This window comes from Bidens hawaiensis, unplaced genomic scaffold (assembly GCF_021521415.1).
Source record: "Bidens hawaiensis isolate Kalapana, Puna unplaced genomic scaffold, B.hawaiensis_p1.1 tig00419638_1, whole genome shotgun sequence".
Taxonomy (NCBI): domain Eukaryota; kingdom Viridiplantae; phylum Streptophyta; class Magnoliopsida; order Asterales; family Asteraceae; genus Bidens; species Bidens hawaiensis.
The window spans coordinates 148091-169436 of record NW_027504918.1 but is presented as its reverse complement, the minus strand read 5'-3'; the positions used below and the strand labels follow the sequence as shown (position 1 = coordinate 169436).

General features: G+C 35.2%; 4 protein-coding genes and 1 pseudogene across 4 annotated transcripts; 3 read left to right on the top strand and 2 right to left on the bottom strand.

Annotated features, from left to right (window-relative positions):
• Positions 1-1687: 1687 nt before the first annotated feature.
• On the top strand, positions 1688-6649 carry LOC143609431 (putative respiratory burst oxidase homolog protein H). Its single transcript, XM_077084185.1, has 14 exons — positions 1688-2012; positions 2160-2322; positions 2406-2454; positions 3014-3127; positions 3198-4001; positions 4165-4254; positions 4345-4460; positions 4545-4647; positions 5371-5462; positions 5554-5708; positions 5785-5981; positions 6087-6215; positions 6296-6374; positions 6454-6649. The coding sequence occupies exons 1-14, from the start codon at positions 1688-1690 to the stop codon at positions 6561-6563; spliced, it is 2526 nt and encodes an 841-aa protein (XP_076940300.1). The 3' UTR covers positions 6564-6649.
• Positions 6650-7414: 765 nt separating this feature from the next.
• LOC143609435 (uncharacterized) lies at positions 7415-9791 on the top strand (annotated as a pseudogene).
• A 530-nt stretch (positions 9792-10321) lies between these two features.
• Positions 10322-11607, bottom strand: LOC143609434 (uncharacterized). The gene is made up of 2 exons (XM_077084188.1): positions 11400-11607; positions 10322-10713 (listed from the first exon to the last, which is right to left on the bottom strand). Exons 1-2 carry the CDS (start codon positions 11596-11598, stop codon positions 10322-10324), a joined length of 591 nt encoding a protein of 196 aa, XP_076940303.1. The 5' UTR covers positions 11599-11607.
• A 1323-nt stretch (positions 11608-12930) lies between these two features.
• Positions 12931-15982, top strand: LOC143609433 (enoyl-[acyl-carrier-protein] reductase, mitochondrial-like). Its single transcript, XM_077084187.1, has 10 exons — positions 12931-13110; positions 13202-13299; positions 14403-14534; positions 14630-14773; positions 14867-14969; positions 15062-15161; positions 15245-15321; positions 15417-15495; positions 15561-15679; positions 15761-15982. The coding sequence occupies exons 1-10, from the start codon at positions 12965-12967 to the stop codon at positions 15852-15854; spliced, it is 1092 nt and encodes a 363-aa protein (XP_076940302.1). The 5' UTR covers positions 12931-12964; the 3' UTR covers positions 15855-15982.
• A 1456-nt stretch (positions 15983-17438) lies between these two features.
• On the bottom strand, positions 17439-19760 carry LOC143609430 (mitogen-activated protein kinase homolog NTF6-like). Its single transcript, XM_077084184.1, has 6 exons — positions 19603-19760; positions 18638-18767; positions 18414-18551; positions 17991-18323; positions 17722-17905; positions 17439-17626 (listed from the first exon to the last, which is right to left on the bottom strand). The coding sequence occupies exons 1-6, from the start codon at positions 19758-19760 to the stop codon at positions 17439-17441; spliced, it is 1131 nt and encodes a 376-aa protein (XP_076940299.1).
• Between the last annotated feature and the right edge of the window lie 1586 nt (positions 19761-21346).

Below are 21346 nucleotides of genomic sequence, written 5' to 3'. Positions count from 1 at the left end.
TAGTAGTCCAATTTTACAACCCATACCCAATATCCAAAATTTAATGTTTTAATTAAGCCGATCGACCGTTTGGACATTTCATTTTATCATCAGTCAACATCAGTCAATTCTTTTCATCATATGCGATTAATGAATGAATTACTACAAGTAGACACCACATTGTCACTAGTCACCTCTAAGGCTCTCAGTTATCACTATAACAGGCACCTTCAAGTGATGGTGTAGTGGTAAGCATTTGATTCTCTTTTAGAGCGGTCTCTTGTTCGAATCTTGTTTCACGGGCTTCCTATCATAACATACGAAGGCTACTTACGTAGCGTAAGCAGTGATTCATATGCTCTTATTGGTTATCAAAGTACTGATGGGTCCCGTGAATTTTTTGGCAACGGTTCTTATGGTTATCAAAAAAGCACTAGAGTTGGATTTTTTTTTCTAGGTTATGCATTAACATATTATTTTTCATTAACATAATAATTCTCACATTTAGTGGCCCGCATTATTATTTCCATTAATTGGTTGCAAATAGGGCTGCCCAAACCGCTAGATGCTCGTTCGTCGTTTTCGCTCGAAAAATGCTTGTTCGATTTCCGCTCGATTTGGAAATGAGTCGATTCAATCGGTTCGATATGAAAACAAGCCAAGCACGAGCGAAGCTTCGCTCTGTTCGATTCGGTTTGTTTTACTCAAATTATTTTTTTAGTTTAAAATTTATATATAATATATATTTATATAAAATATACAAAATTTTATGGAATTTTAAATTTCCCACTTTTGTGTTGACTTCAAAGTTAATTTTTAAACCCTAGACACTGGTTCAATACTTCCACAATCTCACTTTTCCATAAACTTTCCTGTCATTCTGTCATTCAGTAGATTTCGATTACACCTTTGAAAAACTAGCTACTGGTTCTCGTCACACTTGATACATGAGCTATTTTTTCTATTGTTAGGAGAAAATATCGACCACGTATATTCGTTGAACTTATTCTATATGTTTTATTGCTAACTTTGAGTTTGAGACATTTTAGAGTTGGAACTCTATACATTTTTTAGTTGAAAGTTTTGAATATAATTAATGACATTTTGGAGTTTTAGAATTTTAAAATTGAAAACTTTGTACGAAACCAAGCCCAAGACCAAGCCTAACCAAGCCACTCGATTTAAAACCAAACCAAGTTCAAGCATAAACATATCGCTCGTTTCTTTAAATTCAAGTCGTTTGGTTCAGCTCGGTTTTAAACCAAACTAAGTATGAACGTGTATGCGTTCAGTTCGTGAACAACCCTAGTTGCAAAACTGGAAGAGTACAAAATAAGTTGTTAATTTAATGGAAATGTGACAGAAGTAGGTCGTTATTTTTCAAACATTGAACAACATATGAATGTTTTTACGGTCAATAAACACATGGATGATCCGTCACTATTTCAGAACATGTAAAGACAAGAAGAAGTCTTTGTACTCCAACATCTTCTTGTTTCCATATTTGAGAATCTAAGTATAGGACTTGATCCATATTTTTCTCAAACACTAATTATAAGCACTATTTTCCCCTCATTACTAGTGACTATTTCCCACTCATGTCCATAAACATGTCTCACTCATTTTAACCAAAAGAGTTGTTAAAAAACCTATGTCCACAACACTAACAAAAATGAAACAATCATTTTCCTTTGCATTCTAACTAAAGATGGAATTTGATGGAAGCGCGGTTTTGTCTATTGACCGGTCAAACCGAACATTTCTGAAACAGGAAGTGAAATTGTCAGCCTCGGGCAGGCTAAGCAGGAATGCTAGTAAGTCGGGTTCTAGCCGACGAAGACTTCTGCCTAATGATGGACCACGGTTTGAAAGACAAGTTACTTCAAGTGCCACTAGAGGCCTTGATGGCTTGCGGTTTGTTGATAGAGTCATGACTGGGAAAGAAGTAGACGCGTGGATGGCTATCGAGAAACGTTTTCAACAATTTTCTACAGATGGAAAGCTGCCTAGAGAAAAATTTGGAATATGTATTGGTTAGTTTTTCGGATCTTGAATGATATGTTAACAAACCAAGGGTGTAAACGAGACAACTTCAAGCTTAGCCAAGCTTGCTTGGCTTGTTTACGCCCCTAACTTACAATATAATTGTTTTTTAATATTATTTTGGTTTGTTTTTTAAGGAAGGGGTGACGGTAGCGAGTTCTCGGGCGAATTGTTTGATGCGCTTGCGAGGCGGAAGGGGATCGACGGATCTAGAGGGATCACATTAGAGCAAATGAAAGTATTCTGGGAAGATTTAACGAATGAGGATCTAGATACTCGAATTCATATTTTCTTCGATATGTAAAATCAACATTCATTTATATTTTTGCATACTGACAAACTAGAACTCGTAGGTTGCAACTAATAATGAAAATTCTATTTAGGTGTGACAAAAATGGAGACGGGTTGCTATCAGAGGAAGAAGTAAAAGAGGTACACCACATTGATAAGCTATATGACTTGTATAACATTTTCCACATATCACACAATGCATGCAAGGTTATACGGCCCAAATTATATGTGGAAAATGTTATACAGACCCGTATAAAACTAACATAAAGTTTTATAATACGAATCGTTTAAGTTGGTCTCCAAAAATTATTTAGGTGTATAACTTCTCTGAAAAGGTGACATTATTGTGTTGTTGATTGAAAGTTATACTTCACGTATAACATGTTGGGGTGGTGTATCTGTAACACCCCCCCTAACAAAAGGTCAAAACATCCAAGTTAAAAGTACTCTCACAGCAACTACTAAATCATTGACTATTCTTATCATTTCAACCAGATCCATCCCGTTTAATTGAGCGAGCATTTAAGCACGTTTTTCAAGCCCTCTTCGACCTGTTTGGAAGCGCTGTTTTGCCTAATCAGTAATCACACTAGAATGATTTAACTAAAAGAGTCCAAAAAACACTTGTTTCGTTTCCTAGGTTCTTTTCCGTCTTAATCTTGAATTTACGTTGACTGTTTCGGCTTTCCTTGTATTTAAGGTCCTGATAATGAGTGCATCAGCGAACAAGCTTTCAACTTTCAAGAAACAAGCTGGTACATATGCAGCTCTAATCATGGAAAGACTTGACCCTGATCACTGTGGTTACATAGAGGTAAATAACAAACAATATACTCGACGGTCAACATATCACACATTTCTTTTAACACATAATCAACTGACAGATGTGGCAACTCGAGACATTGCTTAAAAGCATTGCAACACCGAAGGAAGCCACTGTGAACTCTGATGACACAACTGATCTAGCCAAAACAATGATCCCAGAAATTTACAGAAACCCGTGGAGAAAATACATGACAAGATTTTTTGAATCTGGACTCGAGAACTGGAAAGTATATTGGGTATTATTTCTATTTTGGGAAATGAATGTCGCACTGTTTTTATGGAAATTCCACCAATACACGATGATGCCTTCGTTCCAAGTGTTGGGGTATTGTAGTTGCGCCGCGAAGGGAGCAGGCGAGACTCTAAAGTTTAATATGGCCCTCATTCTCCTTCCAGTATGCAGAAGAACACTTACAGCCATCAGAGAAACTTATGTTGCAAAAGTATTACCGGTCGATGAAAATATTAATTTCCATAAAATCATCGCAAGCGCGATAGTGATGGGGACAGTGGTTCACACTATTGCACACTTGGCTTGCAATTTTGTAAGGCTGTCACATTGTCCTTTGAACCAATTTATGGCCATCTTTGGGGGTTTATTTAAAAGACAACCGAGTTACATGGACCTAGTACTAAGTATCCCGGGTTATACTGGGATTATTATGATTATTCTGATGGCGATCTGCTTCACCTTTGCGATGAGTTCTTTTAGAAGAAACGTTGTTAAGCTGCCTCCACCGTTTAACAACTTGGCGGGTTTTACTTCCTTTTGGTACACTCATCATCTGTTAATCATTGTCTACTTCTTGTTCATCATTCATGGCTACTTCTTAATCCTCACCGTAGGATGGTACAGGAAAACCGTACGTCACTTGACAACTTGACTTATATTCCCACACAACTGCAAATACACAATATTCACAGAAAGTGTGAAAATTGCGTATTTGATGGAATTTTTGTATTTATATATGGTGTAGAGCGTGAAACATAAGTTGACCAAATTTTGTCAAAACAACATGTTTGCAGACATGGATGTATCTGTTGCTTCCAATGCTGTGTTATGCGAGTGAGAGGCTCCTTACAACGGACCATACGTTGCATGTTGACACCATTACGGTGACCCTATGTTGAGATCCTTAGTTGTTATTATACTTTTTCATTGTTAAGACAAATCCTTGATTATCAGTTTGTGTTACGCAAATCCAGGCTATAATATATTCTGGAAATGTGTTAGGTCTCTACATGACCAAACCTACAGGATTCAAGTACAAGAGTGGCATGTACCTCTTTGTGCAGTGTCCAAAAATATCTCGATTTGAATGGTATGAGTGTTATTTAAATCTTTAATGATGAATATATATTAATTCGATTATTAACTGTATATAGATATTGGTTTACTATGACAGGCATCCTTTTACCATCACTTCTGCACCCGGAGATGATTATCTAAGCGTGCATATCCGTAGCTTGGGAGACTGGACGAAAGCCCTACGGGAAGAATTTGCAAAGGTCAAACACTGTATTCTAGTGAATGGGTTTCAATCGGGGTAGGGTTGAAATAGGCCGGACCGGGTTGGATTGATCCGCTGACACTTCTTTTTCATTGTAGAACATGTTATACATGATGAAAGATTCATTACAAACACTAATTATTGTGAGAACAAAAAAGAACACATCTATAATTTTCAATATATTTATCAGTGCTTCGTATTTTTTAAAACTTTTACTTACATACAAATGCGTTATGTACACAAAAAACCATAAAATTAATTTGTTTATATGTTTTTTCTAAAAAAATTTAAACGTTTACCTACACATTGCTTGCACATGTGTAGGTTGACTAGGTTCAATAAATAAATAAAATTTGTTCATAGTTCGTTTTTAATATCAGAAGAGATGAATAAACATTGCATTTCAACAATTTTCTTATATTTTAAAAAATTTCAAGGTTGAAAAAACGAATGATTTAGGTTGTTCTTTCTCTTCTCGTAAACAAATGTGTTCGGCCTAGAACTCTCCCCTTCATGTATGTATATTTGAAAGGCACCAAAGACCATATTATTACAATATAAATTGGCATGTGCCCATTTTACCTAAATTTTCTATATTGACCCGTCCCATGTAAAACACAACCCAGATCGACACTTTCATAAGTAAAAGAGTTGAGATTGCCACCTCAGCTCCATACCAACCGTTCTATCTTAATCTAAATTCTGAAACGAAGAAATGCAGGCCTGTGAGCCTCAGCAGAAGCACCCAACAGAAGGAAGTCTAGCCAGAATGGAAACTAAAACGAACTTGACCATTATGGAATCACAAGCAATGTGAGTGCCACATAATTTAAGCCTATATCACCCGCTTTTACATAATTTCTAATTAAATTCCATGATATAATATTGTTATGCGTTTTGGCAGATATCCTAAAATCTACATCAAAGGACCATACGGCGCGCCAGCACAAAATTACCAGAAGTACAATGTCATATTACTGATCGGTTTGGGTATTGGAGCCACCCCATTTATCAGCATATTAAATGACATTTTATACAACCTAAAACATTCAGTAAGTAGTAAATTTTAAATAATACAAAACTACATAATATAGGTAACCAACTTTCAAAATAATAGTTAAGGTAATCTGACCAGTTATCAATCAAAATGATGATGTGGCAGCTGATGTGACGACAACTTTGACCATGTTGACTTATTTTTCCTCATTTCTATTGCAGAAACCAGGTGAAAGCTTGGATAAAAGAGCTTACTTTTACTGGGTGACAAGAGAGCAAGGTTCATTCGAGTGGTTCAAAGGTGTACTAGATGATATCGCAGAAAATGATCACGATGTGAGTCTTAACCTTAACTAAAAGTTTTATTGTACTATTTACTTAACAAGAACCTACTTTCTTAAATCTTTATGTTCTCATGAGGATTTCATATGTGAATATCAGCACATAATAGAAATGCATAACTACCTCACGAGTGTATTCGAGCAAGGTGATATGAGATCAGCACTTATATCCATGGTGCAGTCGCTGCAACATGCCAAAGATGGAGTTGATGTTGTCTCACAGAGTCGGGTATAAACTTTCTTCGAATATATGATCAGTCAAAACCTAATTCAAGAATTTATTTTCTAATAACAAACAAATTATTGCAGATTAAAACACATTTTGCAAGACCTAACTGGAGAAAGGTATTCCATAACTTGGCAACTACACATGAAGGTGGCAGAATAGGTAAAGTTAAAACATTGCTCGAATACCTTTGTTTGTGATGGATCAATATCTTGAAACCCTGGGTTCCAATGAATTGCAGGTGTTTTCTATTGTGGAGCCCGAGCACTCACAAGACAGTTAAAAAAACTCTGCAAAGAATTTAGCCAGCCAATTGGGACTCATTTTGATTTCCACAAAGAGAATTTCTAAAAGGAGATGAAAATATACAAGTGGTTTTCATTCTGGCGTAATGGCAAAATAATCATGCATACCAGTGTTTGTCGAAGTCTCAATATGAAACGGTTTTGGGTGATTCTAATTACCACAATTCACTCTACTCCAATGGATGGCTACATATTCTTTTATTTGCTTCCAATAATTAGTGCACGTGCATATGCTGTATATGTGTGTGACTCCACCAGTTTTTGGTGAAATTTTATATGATACCAGTGGGTACTCCAAGTCATGGTATGCCTCAGTTCTCAACTCGTGTTGCCACAACGGAGACGAAGCCACACTTTTTTAGAATTTTTGTAGTTTGAAAGCTTATTTCTTTGTGATCAGCATTTACTAATGCTTTGTAAATTCAGCTTTATGTAGGGTATATATATGGAGGCTTATTTTAGTAAGGACAATTTTGATGATATGAGAAAATTAATAGAAAAATCTACCTGTTGGATCATCCTATAACTGAAAACTCACCTCCTAAATACACAGTCGCGTATCAAACAAGCGTTAATCACACTGCATCTGCCAAGTCCTAACTCCTAACTCTAGTGCCAGGAAGCCCCCAAATTTGCCAATCATAAAAGTAGAACCTGACTAAAAACAGATTCTGCAGTACGATGAACGATAACAATTAAGCATATAAGCAGGCGATCGCAGTTTAAATTACCAATCAATTAGCTAACAACTCTTAGACGTCTTAAAATTACATTTACACAAAAGTTGATTGATTCTAGCCTTTTCAATCAGAGGATGAGATTAAAAAATTGAAGTAACAAGGTTCTCAGATGAATGAAGTCACAGGCTGCGCTCACTTGGAGTCGGACGGGTGGATCTTGGGTGGTGCAAACTTATTAGGTGTGGAATGAAATATATTATATGGATTTTTGTTGAAAGGAGGCTAAATTCTTTTATTAGTAATAAGAAAATTCATAAGGAATTGTCTCCCTCACAATATTCCGAACATCACTCGCCTCCTAAATCATTCTCTTCATCCAACCTTTTTTCTCCAAACATCACCATACCGTTGCAAATTTGATATAACAATGGGTAAGCCATTGCCGCCCACCCAAAACCACCACCCTAATGGCACCCTCCTCCTCAGCCACCGCCCAACACCGCCACCATTCTCGTCTCCCCACCATCAGCTCTACCATCCCATGGTTCTTCCTTTCATTACTCTTCCTCTACGTCATCTACTATTCCACCCTCCTCTTTGAACCTGCCCCTACCTTCACCAGCACCAAATGCCTAGCCACCACTCAAAACCTCCAAACCAACACCTCCCAAACACAGGCGTTTCGGTTTGACACCGAGCTCAAACACATTGCATTCGGCATAGCCGCCTCCGCCAACCTATGGCGGACCAGGAAGGAATATCTAAAGCTATGGTGGCGGCGTGGGCAGACCCGAGGGGCTGTTTGGCTAGACAAGCAAATAAAAACCACCGAAAACGAAAACCTGCCCGACATGCACATATCTGAAGACATCTCAGATTTTCCATACACTAATCCTGATGGGGACCAATCCGCCATACGGATATCGAGAATTGTATCGGAAACGCTGCGGTTGGGAATGGAGGACGTACGGTGGTTTGTGATGGGAGATGATGACACGATATTTGTTGTGGAGAATTTAGTTAGAATTTTGTCTAAATATGATCATAATCAGTTTTATTATATTGGGACATCCTCAGAAAATCATGTTCAAAACATGTTGTTTTCGTATGGGATGGCGTTTGGTGGCGGTGGTTTGCCATTAGTTATCCGTTGGCGGTGGAGTTGGAAAAGATGCAGGATAGGAGTCTTCAAAGATATGCTGGTTATTACGGGAGTGATGATAGAATTCATGCTTGTATGTCTGAACTTAACGTCCCCCTCACCAAAGAACCAGGGTTTCATCAGGTTAGTTTTAAACACATTCAACTACCATGAGTTTTTGACATAAGACGAAGCTATCACAAAATCACCAGGTGATGATGTAAACGAGTAATGGTCAGTTTTGGGTCGAACCTATGAACACGTTTAACTAACCAAACTTAAGTCAGTTTTGGGTAGAACCCATGAACACATTTTGCTAGATGGGCTGGGTTCGCGTTGATCCATTTAACCCGATCATTTTTCTATTTTTTTAAAAATCTGTTATTAAGTCGTAGCTTAGATCTAGGTCTTTTATGCCAAATTTTTAAAAGTAAAAAAGAAATTGACACAAACTTCAATAATGCATACATATTTTTTTAATATATATGTTTGTATTTTGTTCCTAATTGCTTATAATCTGTAATTTTATTAATAATAAGCACAAAAAAAAACAAAAACAAAAAAAAATCAGGTTGAATGGGTTGTCTTCGTGTCAACCCATCGTGTCATGTTCAGGTTCACGTGTTGGACATAATTTCAGGTTCGTGTCAAACTGACACTTTTAGGTTTGTGTCGAGTTCGACCCGCCAAACCACAGACATGACCTGTTTAGCACCTCTAGTTTACAGTATTAAATGGTAACGTGTTTCTACAACCTGACTCGACCCATGTTGAGCCACTGACCAACCAACCATTTTGTCATCTCTAATGTTTACCTTCCAAAACTTAGCTCCAACATTTAATAATGATGTTTTACCGAATGTGCAGTATGATGTGCATGGGAATCTATTGGGCCTGTTAGTAGCCCATCCAGTAACTCCATTAGTCTCACTCCATCATCTGGATGTAGTAGACCCGTTATTCCCGGGGATGCGTAGAGTACAAAGCATCCAACACTTGCTAGAATTCGGCTAAATATGATTCAGCTAGCATCATACAACAGTCCATTTGCTATGACAAGAAAAGAGAGTGGACCATTTTGGTGTCATGGGGTTATGCAATACAAATCATAAGGGGATTTTTGTCTCCAAGAGAGCTCGAGGCACCCGCTCGCACATTCCTATACTGGCACAAAAGGCTTGATTACACTGCATACGCATTTAATACTAGACCTGTTACAAGGAACCCGTGCCAAAAGCCTTTTGTGTATTACATGAGTTCAACCAGGTATGATAAAGCTAAACAGAAGATTATTGGGATTTATAGTCTTCATAAAGAACGTTACCCTTATTGCAAATGGAAAATGGATTCTCCTGAAGATATTGATACTATTGTGGCCTTAAAGAAGGAAGACAGTAGTCAGTGGACAAAGGTAACCTTTTTTCCTTTCAAATTCATTCCGTAAAATGTAAAAGAGTAGTAGAGTACTTAAAGTTTTAATGTTTTATGATACTGCATTCATATTCTAACTGGTTTTCTTAATGCAGGCACCAAGAAGGGACTGTTGTAGGGTCTTGCCAGCTAATAAAACAGGAAATTTATACGTGTGGGTTGGTAATTGTAGAACAGATGAGGTTATTGAGTTGTAGACTACTACAAAGGTACCCTAGTTTCTCATAGATTCATAAACAAAAACAAACAGTGTAATCATTGTAACAACATGTTAGGAATTTTCTATATTTCCTTTGGTATACATCTTATGTGTAAATTCTAGAGCAGCCCATGTATTGTACCATTGATTAGAAATTTTGCATGTGCAGTCAATATATCATTTAGTTTCTAAGTATAACAATGAACTTGTCTATTATAGTACTATATATTCTTCTCCGTATACTCCAACTTTAGTCTAATTATAGCAGGAAATGAATCGTATCAAAAGAGTCTAGCAGTTAACGGTTCCCATACAACACATATGGGAAAAACCAGATGAAGATCATTACCTGGTCAGCCTTCTTCACTAGCCTGCTGTAAACCTTTGTCGAGTCTTGGTTCATCAGAAACCGCGAATGATGCATTTGACTCGTGTAAATCAACAGACAACTCATTGGGCTCATGCAAATCAGAGAATGTGGCACTTGGCTCTTGAGAAATTGAGAATGGGGCTTTTAGGTCATGAACAACTGATAATGAGGAATTGTGATCATGAGACACATTAGGCTGAGTAACAAGAGCTACCGAAGCATACGGCCCATCAGAAACTGACAAGAAACCATCTGGTGGACTTTCTAATGCCAATACAGTTAGATCAAGATCTGTAGATTCACTGGTTTGCGGTGACTTCTTGTTCTTGGCTCTTGGGACAAATATAGTTCTTCCATCCTTAGTTTCCATGTCCACTAACAAAGCAAACAATAGTTATCAGATATGAACTTTCAATTTCAACAATTCCAGTATGTGACAAACCTTATAGCAGAAATATTCTAACTAAATTTATTATCACCATAAATAAAATCGACCAAACAGACCACACTTTAAAAATTCAAAGATAAATTCCGCACAAACTGTGACTCAATTCAGCAGCTTATCAAGGCTTATCGATCACACACTTTACTGCTCAAAAACGCGTTCCAATAATTCTCTATTAACCAAGCCCTAAAATATAATCTAACCCTAACTTGGTGACTGACCAATACATCACCATATTAAATTATAAATCATATTACAATCAGGACACTAAAGCAACTTGACCGACTTATCAACCTAGTCCTTCCATATTCACCAACTTGTGAATACGGTCCGGAATCACCAATAGATTAAACCTAATTCTGCAAGATAATGTCATACAGTCATAGAGATTGCCAGAGTAACCTAGGGTTTAACTAATCGCTTCATTATCAAGCTATTTCTAATTACAGTAACAATTAACAACAATCAAATGATTAATCACCATTTATTAAGGCCTAACTATCTCGAATTGAAACTAAAACAGAAAACGCACTAATGTAGAGACACGTAAACGAATTTAACTACTAACACAATTAGGAAGACATAAAGTTAACCGAACTGCTAACGTAATAGATACCAGGAGAACTGAAGCACCAGAGGATGAAGAAGCAGGCCATGACAACAAGCGGAATGAGATGAATCAGTTTGTACGTCACCTCTGAACTCGTGCTCGACTCTCTCCGGCCAGCGGCGGAAGCCGGATTGAAGATAGGAAGATCGCCGCCGGTGAGGTCCGCCGCAGACATGGACCTCTTCCGCCATGAGTGTTTGTTCATTTGAAACTGCCGCATCCGATCGAGAGTAAGGGTTTTACGATCGGGTACTGTGTGTGTTGATTTTAGGCGCCAAAATTCGTTGCACGTGACAGGATAAAGAAAGCTAGTGAGTTAAGCTGGTGTAGACCAGGTGTTTGTTGAAATGTATGGTATCTATACGACTAATCCCTTTCTCATTTAAAACTTATAAATATTTTTTTCTCAAATAACATATGGTATATCGTATCTTTTAAAAGACTAAATGCAAATCTATCTACACGTGAGCCGAGCTTGCTATCACTCAAGTCAAATGAGTCGAATTTGAGCATAGGTAAGATCAAGCCCACCTCAACCTATTACACACCTTTTTTGAACAACAATTATTATGCATACTCTATTACACCAATAAATATAAACTACACATTTGCCTAGGTTTGAATCTGGGACCTCCTCTCTAAGAGACAAGTGTTTTTATCAAGTAAGCTAGCTGATAATTCATTTGTTGGAAATATAATAACAAAATTAATTATATAAATAACTTAACAAAACAAATGAAAATTAAATATATTGTAACATTGTTATATAAATTTGTATCTAGATAAAATTAATAAGTTGATTAGTTAACTTTAAAATAAGCATTCAAAATCATATTTTTAAAACTAAATATCAGGAGTGGAAAATAGATGCGTAAAAAAACTTGGACCGCCACAAACTGACAACTATTTTTACGGATGGAAATTGTCGACTCATATTTGGACGGATGGAAATGTGAAAATGTGTAGAAAAGGGACCAATAACTCAAAAAATAAATTGTTAACATAGAGTATATTTTTAATAAGTTGGTTTAAATTTGGATAGTTTTGATTACTTAGTCTAGCTAAATTCTATAATATTAATCGAAATTTTGTTATTTATGTGATTACGTCTCTAGTTATTAATCGGTTACTTTGACCAAGTGTAATGTGTAAGATAGTAGTATAGTCTATAAATAAAGACAAGACCTTCGGTCTTATCTAAACATATGCTAGAACTATTTAATTTTTGATGACACGTTGTGTTGGAGTGAATCAACCTCGTTGTTCTTGCATCGGAGATCACCGGGTTAATAGTTTGTGGCGTGCCTTGGATGACCTCAATGCTAAAACAGACAATGTCGACACAATCATTGTAGAAGTGCATACTCTGGTGATGGTAGCACGAGTCATACCTATAAAGAGAGTAGTTAACCCGTTAACCGAACCCCAAGTACCCGATAATAAAATAATAAATATGATGTCAACGGCCAGTGGCATAGTCAACAACTCATGAATCATCAGTCATAAACCCGTCTAACGGAAAAAACGTATCGATCGGAAACCTGAATAGTGACAAGCTGAGCTAGACTGCAATGGCGTGTGCGAGGCTTCTAACTCTAAAACCCATTCATTCCCTCCGGCAACTTTCCGGCGAGGTTAGGGCTTTCTCCGCCCTCATGTCACCGCCTTCCACGGCGGTCTTCTACGAGACCCACGGCCCTCCGGATACCGTTACTAAGTCATATTCTCTCTGTTTTCATAATCTACCTTCTATTAAATTTTCAATTAACTAACGGTTACTGAGTTTGTTTGTTAAAACTTGTGTGCAGAGTAATCGAGCTTCCGCCGGTTGAAATTAAAGCAAACGACGTCTGTGTTAAAATGCTTGCTTCTCCGATCAATCCATCCGATATTAACCGAATTCAAGGTTTGTTTGAAATCACAATTATTGACCTGATCATTTGGAATCGTGTTATCAGTTATCAATTTGAGTTAATTTAGTTACTCATTTTTAACATCAAGTGTATTTAAGGGGTTGAACAAATTGTATATTATTACATGGAGTAAATTAAATATCCTGCAGGTGATTAAGATATATTTAAAAAAGAATAATTTGACATGAGATTTAGACCACCCGTAGTGGGCGGTTCCCAACCCTCAACCCCCCACCACCACCAAAAAAAAAAATTTTAAAACCACTCGGAACACCACTCCCGTAGCGTTTTGGTCTTCAAAAACTCTCCCAACGTTTTGTACACAACGATATATGAAGAAAATGGTGGGTGGGTTCAAGGATGAAAGACACTCATGAAACCAACCAATGGAGATTAAGGTGGGCGGCGTTTTCCCCCACCCACTACACATGGTCTTAAAAATTCCGTAAAGTTAATTTTTAAAACGTTGCTGCAATCACTTGAAAGACAAAGAAATTAAGTAAAACATATTTTGAACTTGATGATATTTGGAGACTTAAATAAAGGCTTTTAAGTAAAAAAGAAACTAAGCTTATTTAGAAAATTATTATTAAAAAATGTAAACTTTTATTAATTATGTCGGTGTCTACTCGTTAGTTTGATTGTTATTTATTGATTAGAATTGAATGTAGGTATGATTATGAGATTTGATATTTTTTGATTTTGGAATTTTTTTTATCAAAAATGAAAATTTTGACATGATTGAATTTTCATTAATATTTAATAAAAATGAATTTTGAAATTTTAAACTAAATTGGAATTTTGACATAATTATATTGTTCAAGGGAAATAAAGAATATTTTAAATGGAAAGGTGAAAATGAATGTGATGGTTACAAGTTGAAAAATCATAGGAAGAGGCCATGTTACATCCAAGTTACTTATTTGTCAGATAGGAAGATATGTAACGATGAAAAATTACAGTAAGACTTGCTAGATTATGGAAGGAATCTGTACAAAATAAAATGGACAATAATGCCCCTATACATAACAAACTGTTATAACAGTCAACACTCATGATTATGATTGTTGAGATGTACGTGCTTTTGTTTTTGTAGGTGTGTACCCTGTGAGGCCGCCGCTGCCTGCTGTTGCAGGATATGAGGGTGCAGGAATCGTACACTCTGTAGGCCCGGCAGTACAAGCTTTTTTGCCAGGCGATCTGGTCATGGTGTCTCCGCCATCACCTGGTGAATTTCATAATCTTTAGTTCTTGTTAACCTAGTTTATTAATTATTATCTATCATATTGTTATTGTTTTATTTGTTATTTAATACCTTCTTAGGTACATGGCAGACACATGTTGTTAAAGATAAAACTTTGTGGCACAAACTTGATAAAGATACACCAGTCGAATACGCTGCCACGGTGACAATTAATCCTTTGACTGCTCTAAGGATGCTAGAAGACTTTGTGGAACTCAAATCAGGTGCTAATGTCTGATAATATTATATTTTCATGTTCTAGTAGGCTTTCACCTGATGAACTTGAATTTTGAAGTTTATAAAGTATAAATGAACAGGGGATTCAGTCGTGCAAAATGGAGCAACTAGTATGGTTGGCCAATGTGTCATTCAGCTCGCTAAACTTCGTGGCGTTCATACCATTAATATTATAAGGGACAGGTCAATAAGTAATATCTTTCATTTTGTACCTGAAGTTAGATTCAGTTGTTACTTGTTAGTTTAACTTAATGATGGATTCTGTTGACTTGTAGGCCCGGGTCAGATGAAGCAAAAGAGAAACTCAAGAAACTTGGTGCTGATGAAGTGTATACCGAGAGCCAACTCGATGTGAAAAATGTCAAAAGTCTTTTGGTATGTTTTTTACTTCAAGTTTTCAACCTACAGTCTGCAACTTGTTATTTTTATTTGTGCCACACTTCTAATTCTTGTTGTAGGATAATATACCCCAACCTGCTCTCGGATTTAATTGTGTTGGTGGAAATGCTGCTTCACTTGTTCTAAAATTCTTAAGGTGAGACTAATACATTATGGCTTATACACACCTTACCGTATCTCATTATAATGTGTTTCTTTAATTAGATTCCTTGTTACTATCAATGGTTTCAGGCAGGGTGGAACGATGGTGACTTATGGTGGTATGGCTAAGAAACCTGTAACCGTATCAACTTCATCCTTCATATTTAAAGTACGTATCCAGCTTATAAACAGTTAAAATATTAAAATTTATCCTCATAATTCGTTTTCTTGCAGGAGCTTACTTTAACAGGATTCTACTTACAAAATTGGTTGGGTCCAGATAAAAATGAAGAGTGCAGAGAAATGTTGGATTATCTTTTGGGCTTGATTCGTGAAGGGAAATTGAAATACGAGTTAGTCACTTAACATTAAAAAAAACACATATTTTAGTTGTGATTTGTATTTTGATATATGATTGTTTTTTTTTTTTGCAGCATGGAGGTTGCTCCATTCAGTGAATTTCAGACAGCATTAGACAAGTCACTTGGAAAGCTTGGAAGCCAGCCTAAGCAAGTCATTAAGTTCTAATATTTGGTTTGGCTTTATGTATGTAACTCTTTGTATCTTCTCTTCGGTATTTACAAAATATATTATGAATGGTGATCAAGCATAAAAGTTATGGAGATAGTAGGGTAAGAAAGATTAAATCACACAAACACAATAATATGATGTATAGAGGATCTTGGTGTGCAACTAAAAGTTGATTTTGTCATTTTCTTATCTCTAATACGGTATAAATCACTGTTCATAGCTATAATTAGTGCTTGATCGATATTACATTTTTTTTTCACAAAAGCCTTGTTTGCTGATATATGATCTTCGATCTAATGTAAAAGATGTGTTTTAAGAGTTTAGAGATTGTTTAAGCATGGTTAAAATTGTGGAGTTCTTGGTTTGGTTTAGATGAGTTAAACCTGTTAAAAGTGTTGATAAAACTGAAAGGGTTTCTTTATAAAACTGCACTCAAAACATCTTTTCTTATTTAAAAATTACTTTACTAAGATTAAGCATCTTATAAAGTTTAACTATACCATTTATATATAAATTTATAGACATTGCGGAAGGTTGATAAGTCAACATGTAAATATTTTCCTCAAATGTATTTTTGCAATCAAACAGTAAGTTTTCTTAGTAAAGTGAGGTCATGTTCGGATTTTCCTTACATGGAAGATCGCCTCTAGTCATTTCTTGATCAAAAAACATATTATACGAACTTTAAGTTGTTTTATATAGTTTAGCATTTACATATAAAAGCTGTACTACTTTGTGTAGCTTAAAAACAAATTTATTCTGAAGTGATCATTCAAAACTTAAAAGGTCATATCAATATACCATATCATGATCTTTTTTCTTTAGTTTCTCTTTTTTCTTTAATGTTCAAGCATGATCATGTTAGGTGTTGACTGAAAAACGATTTTTCTTTAGTTGCTCTTTTACTTTAATGTTCAAGGATGATCACGGTGGAAGTTGACTGGAAAATGGTTGAATTGTGTGCATCATTTTTCTTTTATTTAATATGTGATCTTTTGGAATTGGATTTCAGTTTTCGTAGTAGATTAAAAATATTGAAATATGAGCATTTTTAGATACTACACGTCTTATACTTGCATGCTACTAATTTTGTTTATCAAAACTTGCATTATAAATGTGTACATATTCTTTTTTACTAACAAAGATGATAAATTTATCACGCATAAAAACATATAATGAACACAAGGATAGAAAAACTTTAAGAAATTTAATATAGATCATTAAATTAAAATATCAAAAAAATACATTGTTGCTATACACAAACAGAATCAGATAGTTTGATGAAAAATTGAAAAGTTTATTTTTATGAGCCTATTTGTCAAACAAATAAAAATAAATAAAAAAAAATCTCATAATTATATGATCAAATGTTAAAAATAACTTAACATAGTTACATAAGTTAAACAAATACTTTATAGACTTTGTTCTTGGATTATTATCAAATATCAATATGGATCATGTAACTTGTTCTATATAGATGTCATATATTATATGCAACCCACATTCCAAACCAAAAAAAATACACACTCCAAACGGATATACTACTCATAATGCACAACTTACAAGTATTACAAATCAAAATCACTCCACCCCACCATCACCATCACTGTCTGGATTAAACTTCAAAGCTTCCTTCCAAATAAGCTCCTTTACATCTTCCTCACTTAAGGCTGTTTGCTCAAAATCAAACACAAATGGTGATGAACAAATGGGCTCCTCATTTATCTCGTGTAGACTTAGCAAGAAAGGGTGATTAAGAGCATCTTCAACTGTAATAAACATGTTAACAAAGTGTAAACCATATTAGAATATCAGTAACCAAAATGTCCTTTTAACCACTATCCCAATAAAAAAAAACATTTACCAGTTATGCGTTTAGAAGGATCAAAAACTAAAATCTTCTCTGCAAGATCCAACACTAGCAGTGACACATCCGGAAACTTTTCTTGAAAAGATTTAGTTGGTACACGAGGAAGCTGTTTAACGTACTTTCTAGCATTATCACTTCTTAAAAATCCAAGATCCGAGTCATCTGGTGAACCTAAAAGCTGCACGCATTAAAAACAAATGTTCAACTATTACAATAATAATAATAATCAACTCTTTGAATAAAATGCTTTATAAAACCAGTACCTCAGTTATAAGCACCAATTGCTGGACATAATCTTTACCAGGAAACAAAGGTTCCCTCAAAGCAATCTCCATTAAAATACAACCAACTGACCAGATATCAATGGCTGTAGTATACTCAGTACAATTAAGCAACAACTCAGGAGCTCTATACCACCGGGTGACCACATATTCAGTCATGAAATCTGACTCAGATGTCGTTCTTGCAAGCCCAAAATCACAAATCTTTAAATCACAATTTGCATTCAGAAGCAAGTTGCTTGGCTTTAGATCGCGGTGCAAAACATTTGCAGAGTGTATGTACTTTAGCCCGCGAAGCAACTGGTACAAAAAGCACTGCCAAGTGCAAAGTGCAATGCGATTATCAGAAAACACTTGCATATCATATAATGTTTACTAAAGATCAAAAGAAATGCATAAGCTCACTTGAGAGTGGTCATCTGTTAATGCCTGAGATGAGCATATAATCTGATGAAGATCTGTATCCAGTAACTCATACACAATGTAAACATCCTTGAATTTCTTTTTACTTGGTGGTCGAATGATATCCTTGATTTGGATGATCTATGAAATATGAGTATTAGATAATATGAATACACAAATTATGGGATTGAATAAAGAAAAAGTAATGAATGTGAAGATGTAAGTACATTCTCATGATCCATATGGGTTAGGAGTTTGATTTCCCTTAAAGTCCTCTTGGCATCAATATTGTTATCAAACGCATTCCCGATTTTCTTGATTGCAACGTCTTCTTTTGTGTCAGAGTTTTTAGCACAACTACAATAACAGTAACACACGATTACATTTTGTCAATATAGAACAGAAAACAAGTTCAGTGATTGAAATGAAGAGCCTTCATCATGTCAGACGTATAGTCAACAACCATCATTTCACAATTAACAGAACCAGAAGAAGATAAACATCAATAGGGGTGTAAACGAGCCAAGCCGAGCCCGATCTCGGTTTGTTTTGACTTACGAGGGCTCGAGCTCGAGCACAGCTCGTGAGCTGTTTTTCAAGCTCGGGTTTGGATTGTTTATTATTTATTAATTAATTAAAATAAATTTTTTATTATTTTTGTATATTTTGATATAATAAAAACCTTTGTTTAACGAGCCAAAGCTCGGTTGTGAAGTGTTAACTTAATACCTAGAAGTCCAAAAGAGGAAAAAATGAAAATACACAAGGCTCGTTAAGGATGACGAGCCTAAACGAGCTTCCCATACAAGGCTCAAGCTCGGACTCGATAACTAAACGAGCCTCAATCGGGCTAGGCTCATTTCGAGCTTTTTATCGACCCGAGCTCGCGAGCAGCTGTGCTCGTTTGCACCCGTAAACATCAACTTATGACAATTATCAAGGAAGGTTTTGATAGTAAATTACAATATATATAAGTTTTAAGCATTAGAGTAATGATCAACCTCACATTTAATTAGTTTCAGCTGATAATTACAAAACAAAACAAATCTTATCATATATTCTAATCTAATTTATATAATTGGCATAATTACAAGTACAAGCCCTGACTAATACATACACTACTAATCTAGTAATCTGAACATCAATTGTGGATAAAGTTAATAAAAGAAACAAATAAAAGCGATTTGATTACCAGACGATGCCGTAAGCACCACGGCCAAGAGGTTGAACAGGAGGAACGTATTTGGAAGAGACCTCAAATACGTTGTAATGAATGTACTTGCCGCCGTACGACGGAACGCCCTTTAACACTGTTTCTCCTTTACCTTTAGATACATCTCCTTCTTCCATTGATTCTTTTGTTAATTAATATTCCATCAGAATAATCGAAGCTGAGGTGGATGTGTAGACTGGACTGGAGGGTTTTTTATTTTGAATTGGGAATTTGGGAGTGCAAACAAAACCTTTTTTCATAAATTATAATTTTGGTTCTTGTTATTTTCTCTTTATTTTCAAAGGTTTTTTTTTACTTTCCATCAAAAGTAAATCATGTCTTAAAACAAGGTTTACTATCCCTATACCAAATGTTGTAGTGTACAAAGTTTAAAAAAAACTCCACATTTTTAGATAGTTTTTAGCTTAAACTAAAGCTATTTTTGGCGACTACTGTTAAAATACACATGTGAAGTTATACATTAAAAATATTTTGAGTAAGTAAGAATAGCTTTATTGTTAGATATTTATTTGTGTAAGTTGTTAATCTATCTATTCAAATAAATAACTACTCATTTTTGTCATTTGTCACTCTCATAGTTCTCTTCCTCTTTTTTTCAACATTTCAATATTGATCCTTATATTTTGAGTCATTTCAATATATGAATTGAAGTTTATTTTTCTTGATTATAAATCCTATTCGATTCATTCATTAACATTAATGTTGAAAGATAATAAAATAAGAAAATATCAAAATTGAAGTTGCAGACATATTAGAATAAAATTTTAAAATCACGGGTAATTAAAATCAAGGTAAACTATAACTTGTTTTTAAACTGTGATTTGAGCAGCAATGCATAATTTTTTATATAAGATTTGTTTCAAATTTGAATTTAAATTTTTCTCATATGTATTTGAACTCAGGAAAATGTGTATTTTCTTAATTTTCTCTAACCATTTTATATAAATATTGCAAACATGAAGAATACATTTTATATATATCTCGGTGTTTAGCATTAAATCATTGAAGATGAATATTATAGTTTACGGATGGCAATGGGTCGGGTTTGGTTCGGCTTTAGGTATTCCCAAACCCATACCGGTTATGAAAGTCTTGTTGGAATACCGTATGCCCGAGACACATAATTAGGTTAATGTGGCTAGCCGTGTTTGATCCAAGTCGGGTCATACCCAATAACGAGTTAGACACACACCAATTATGTATTTGTTGAGATATGATCTATAAAACAAATACAGAACACAACACATTCAGAAATCGGGTTTCTGAATAATTACTTGAAAGTGTTAAATAAATTAATTGGTTAATTTATTTATTCAAATAATTATTATTGGAATGATTATTTAAACATGTGTTCTTTTATAAAATGGTTTATAAAAGATGGGATGTTTATATATTTTATAAGGTATAAAATATATATTATTTAGACATGTATGCCTTACACCCCATACACTTGGTCAAAGTTGGTAAGGACTTGATGGAGGTTGAGTAACTTTTACTTGACCAAAAACCTAACTTAAGATATGAATGAGATATGATCTCATTTATATAAAGATCAACATACTTTCAAGATATAATAAGTAACCACAACTCTCTCTTTCCCTCTAGCTTTTGGTTCGGCCGAAGTCAAGAAACAAAAGAGGTTCGAGTCTCGGTTTCTCGTGTTCAAGCTTCCTAACATAGCTCGGTGTGTGTTGGAGGCTCG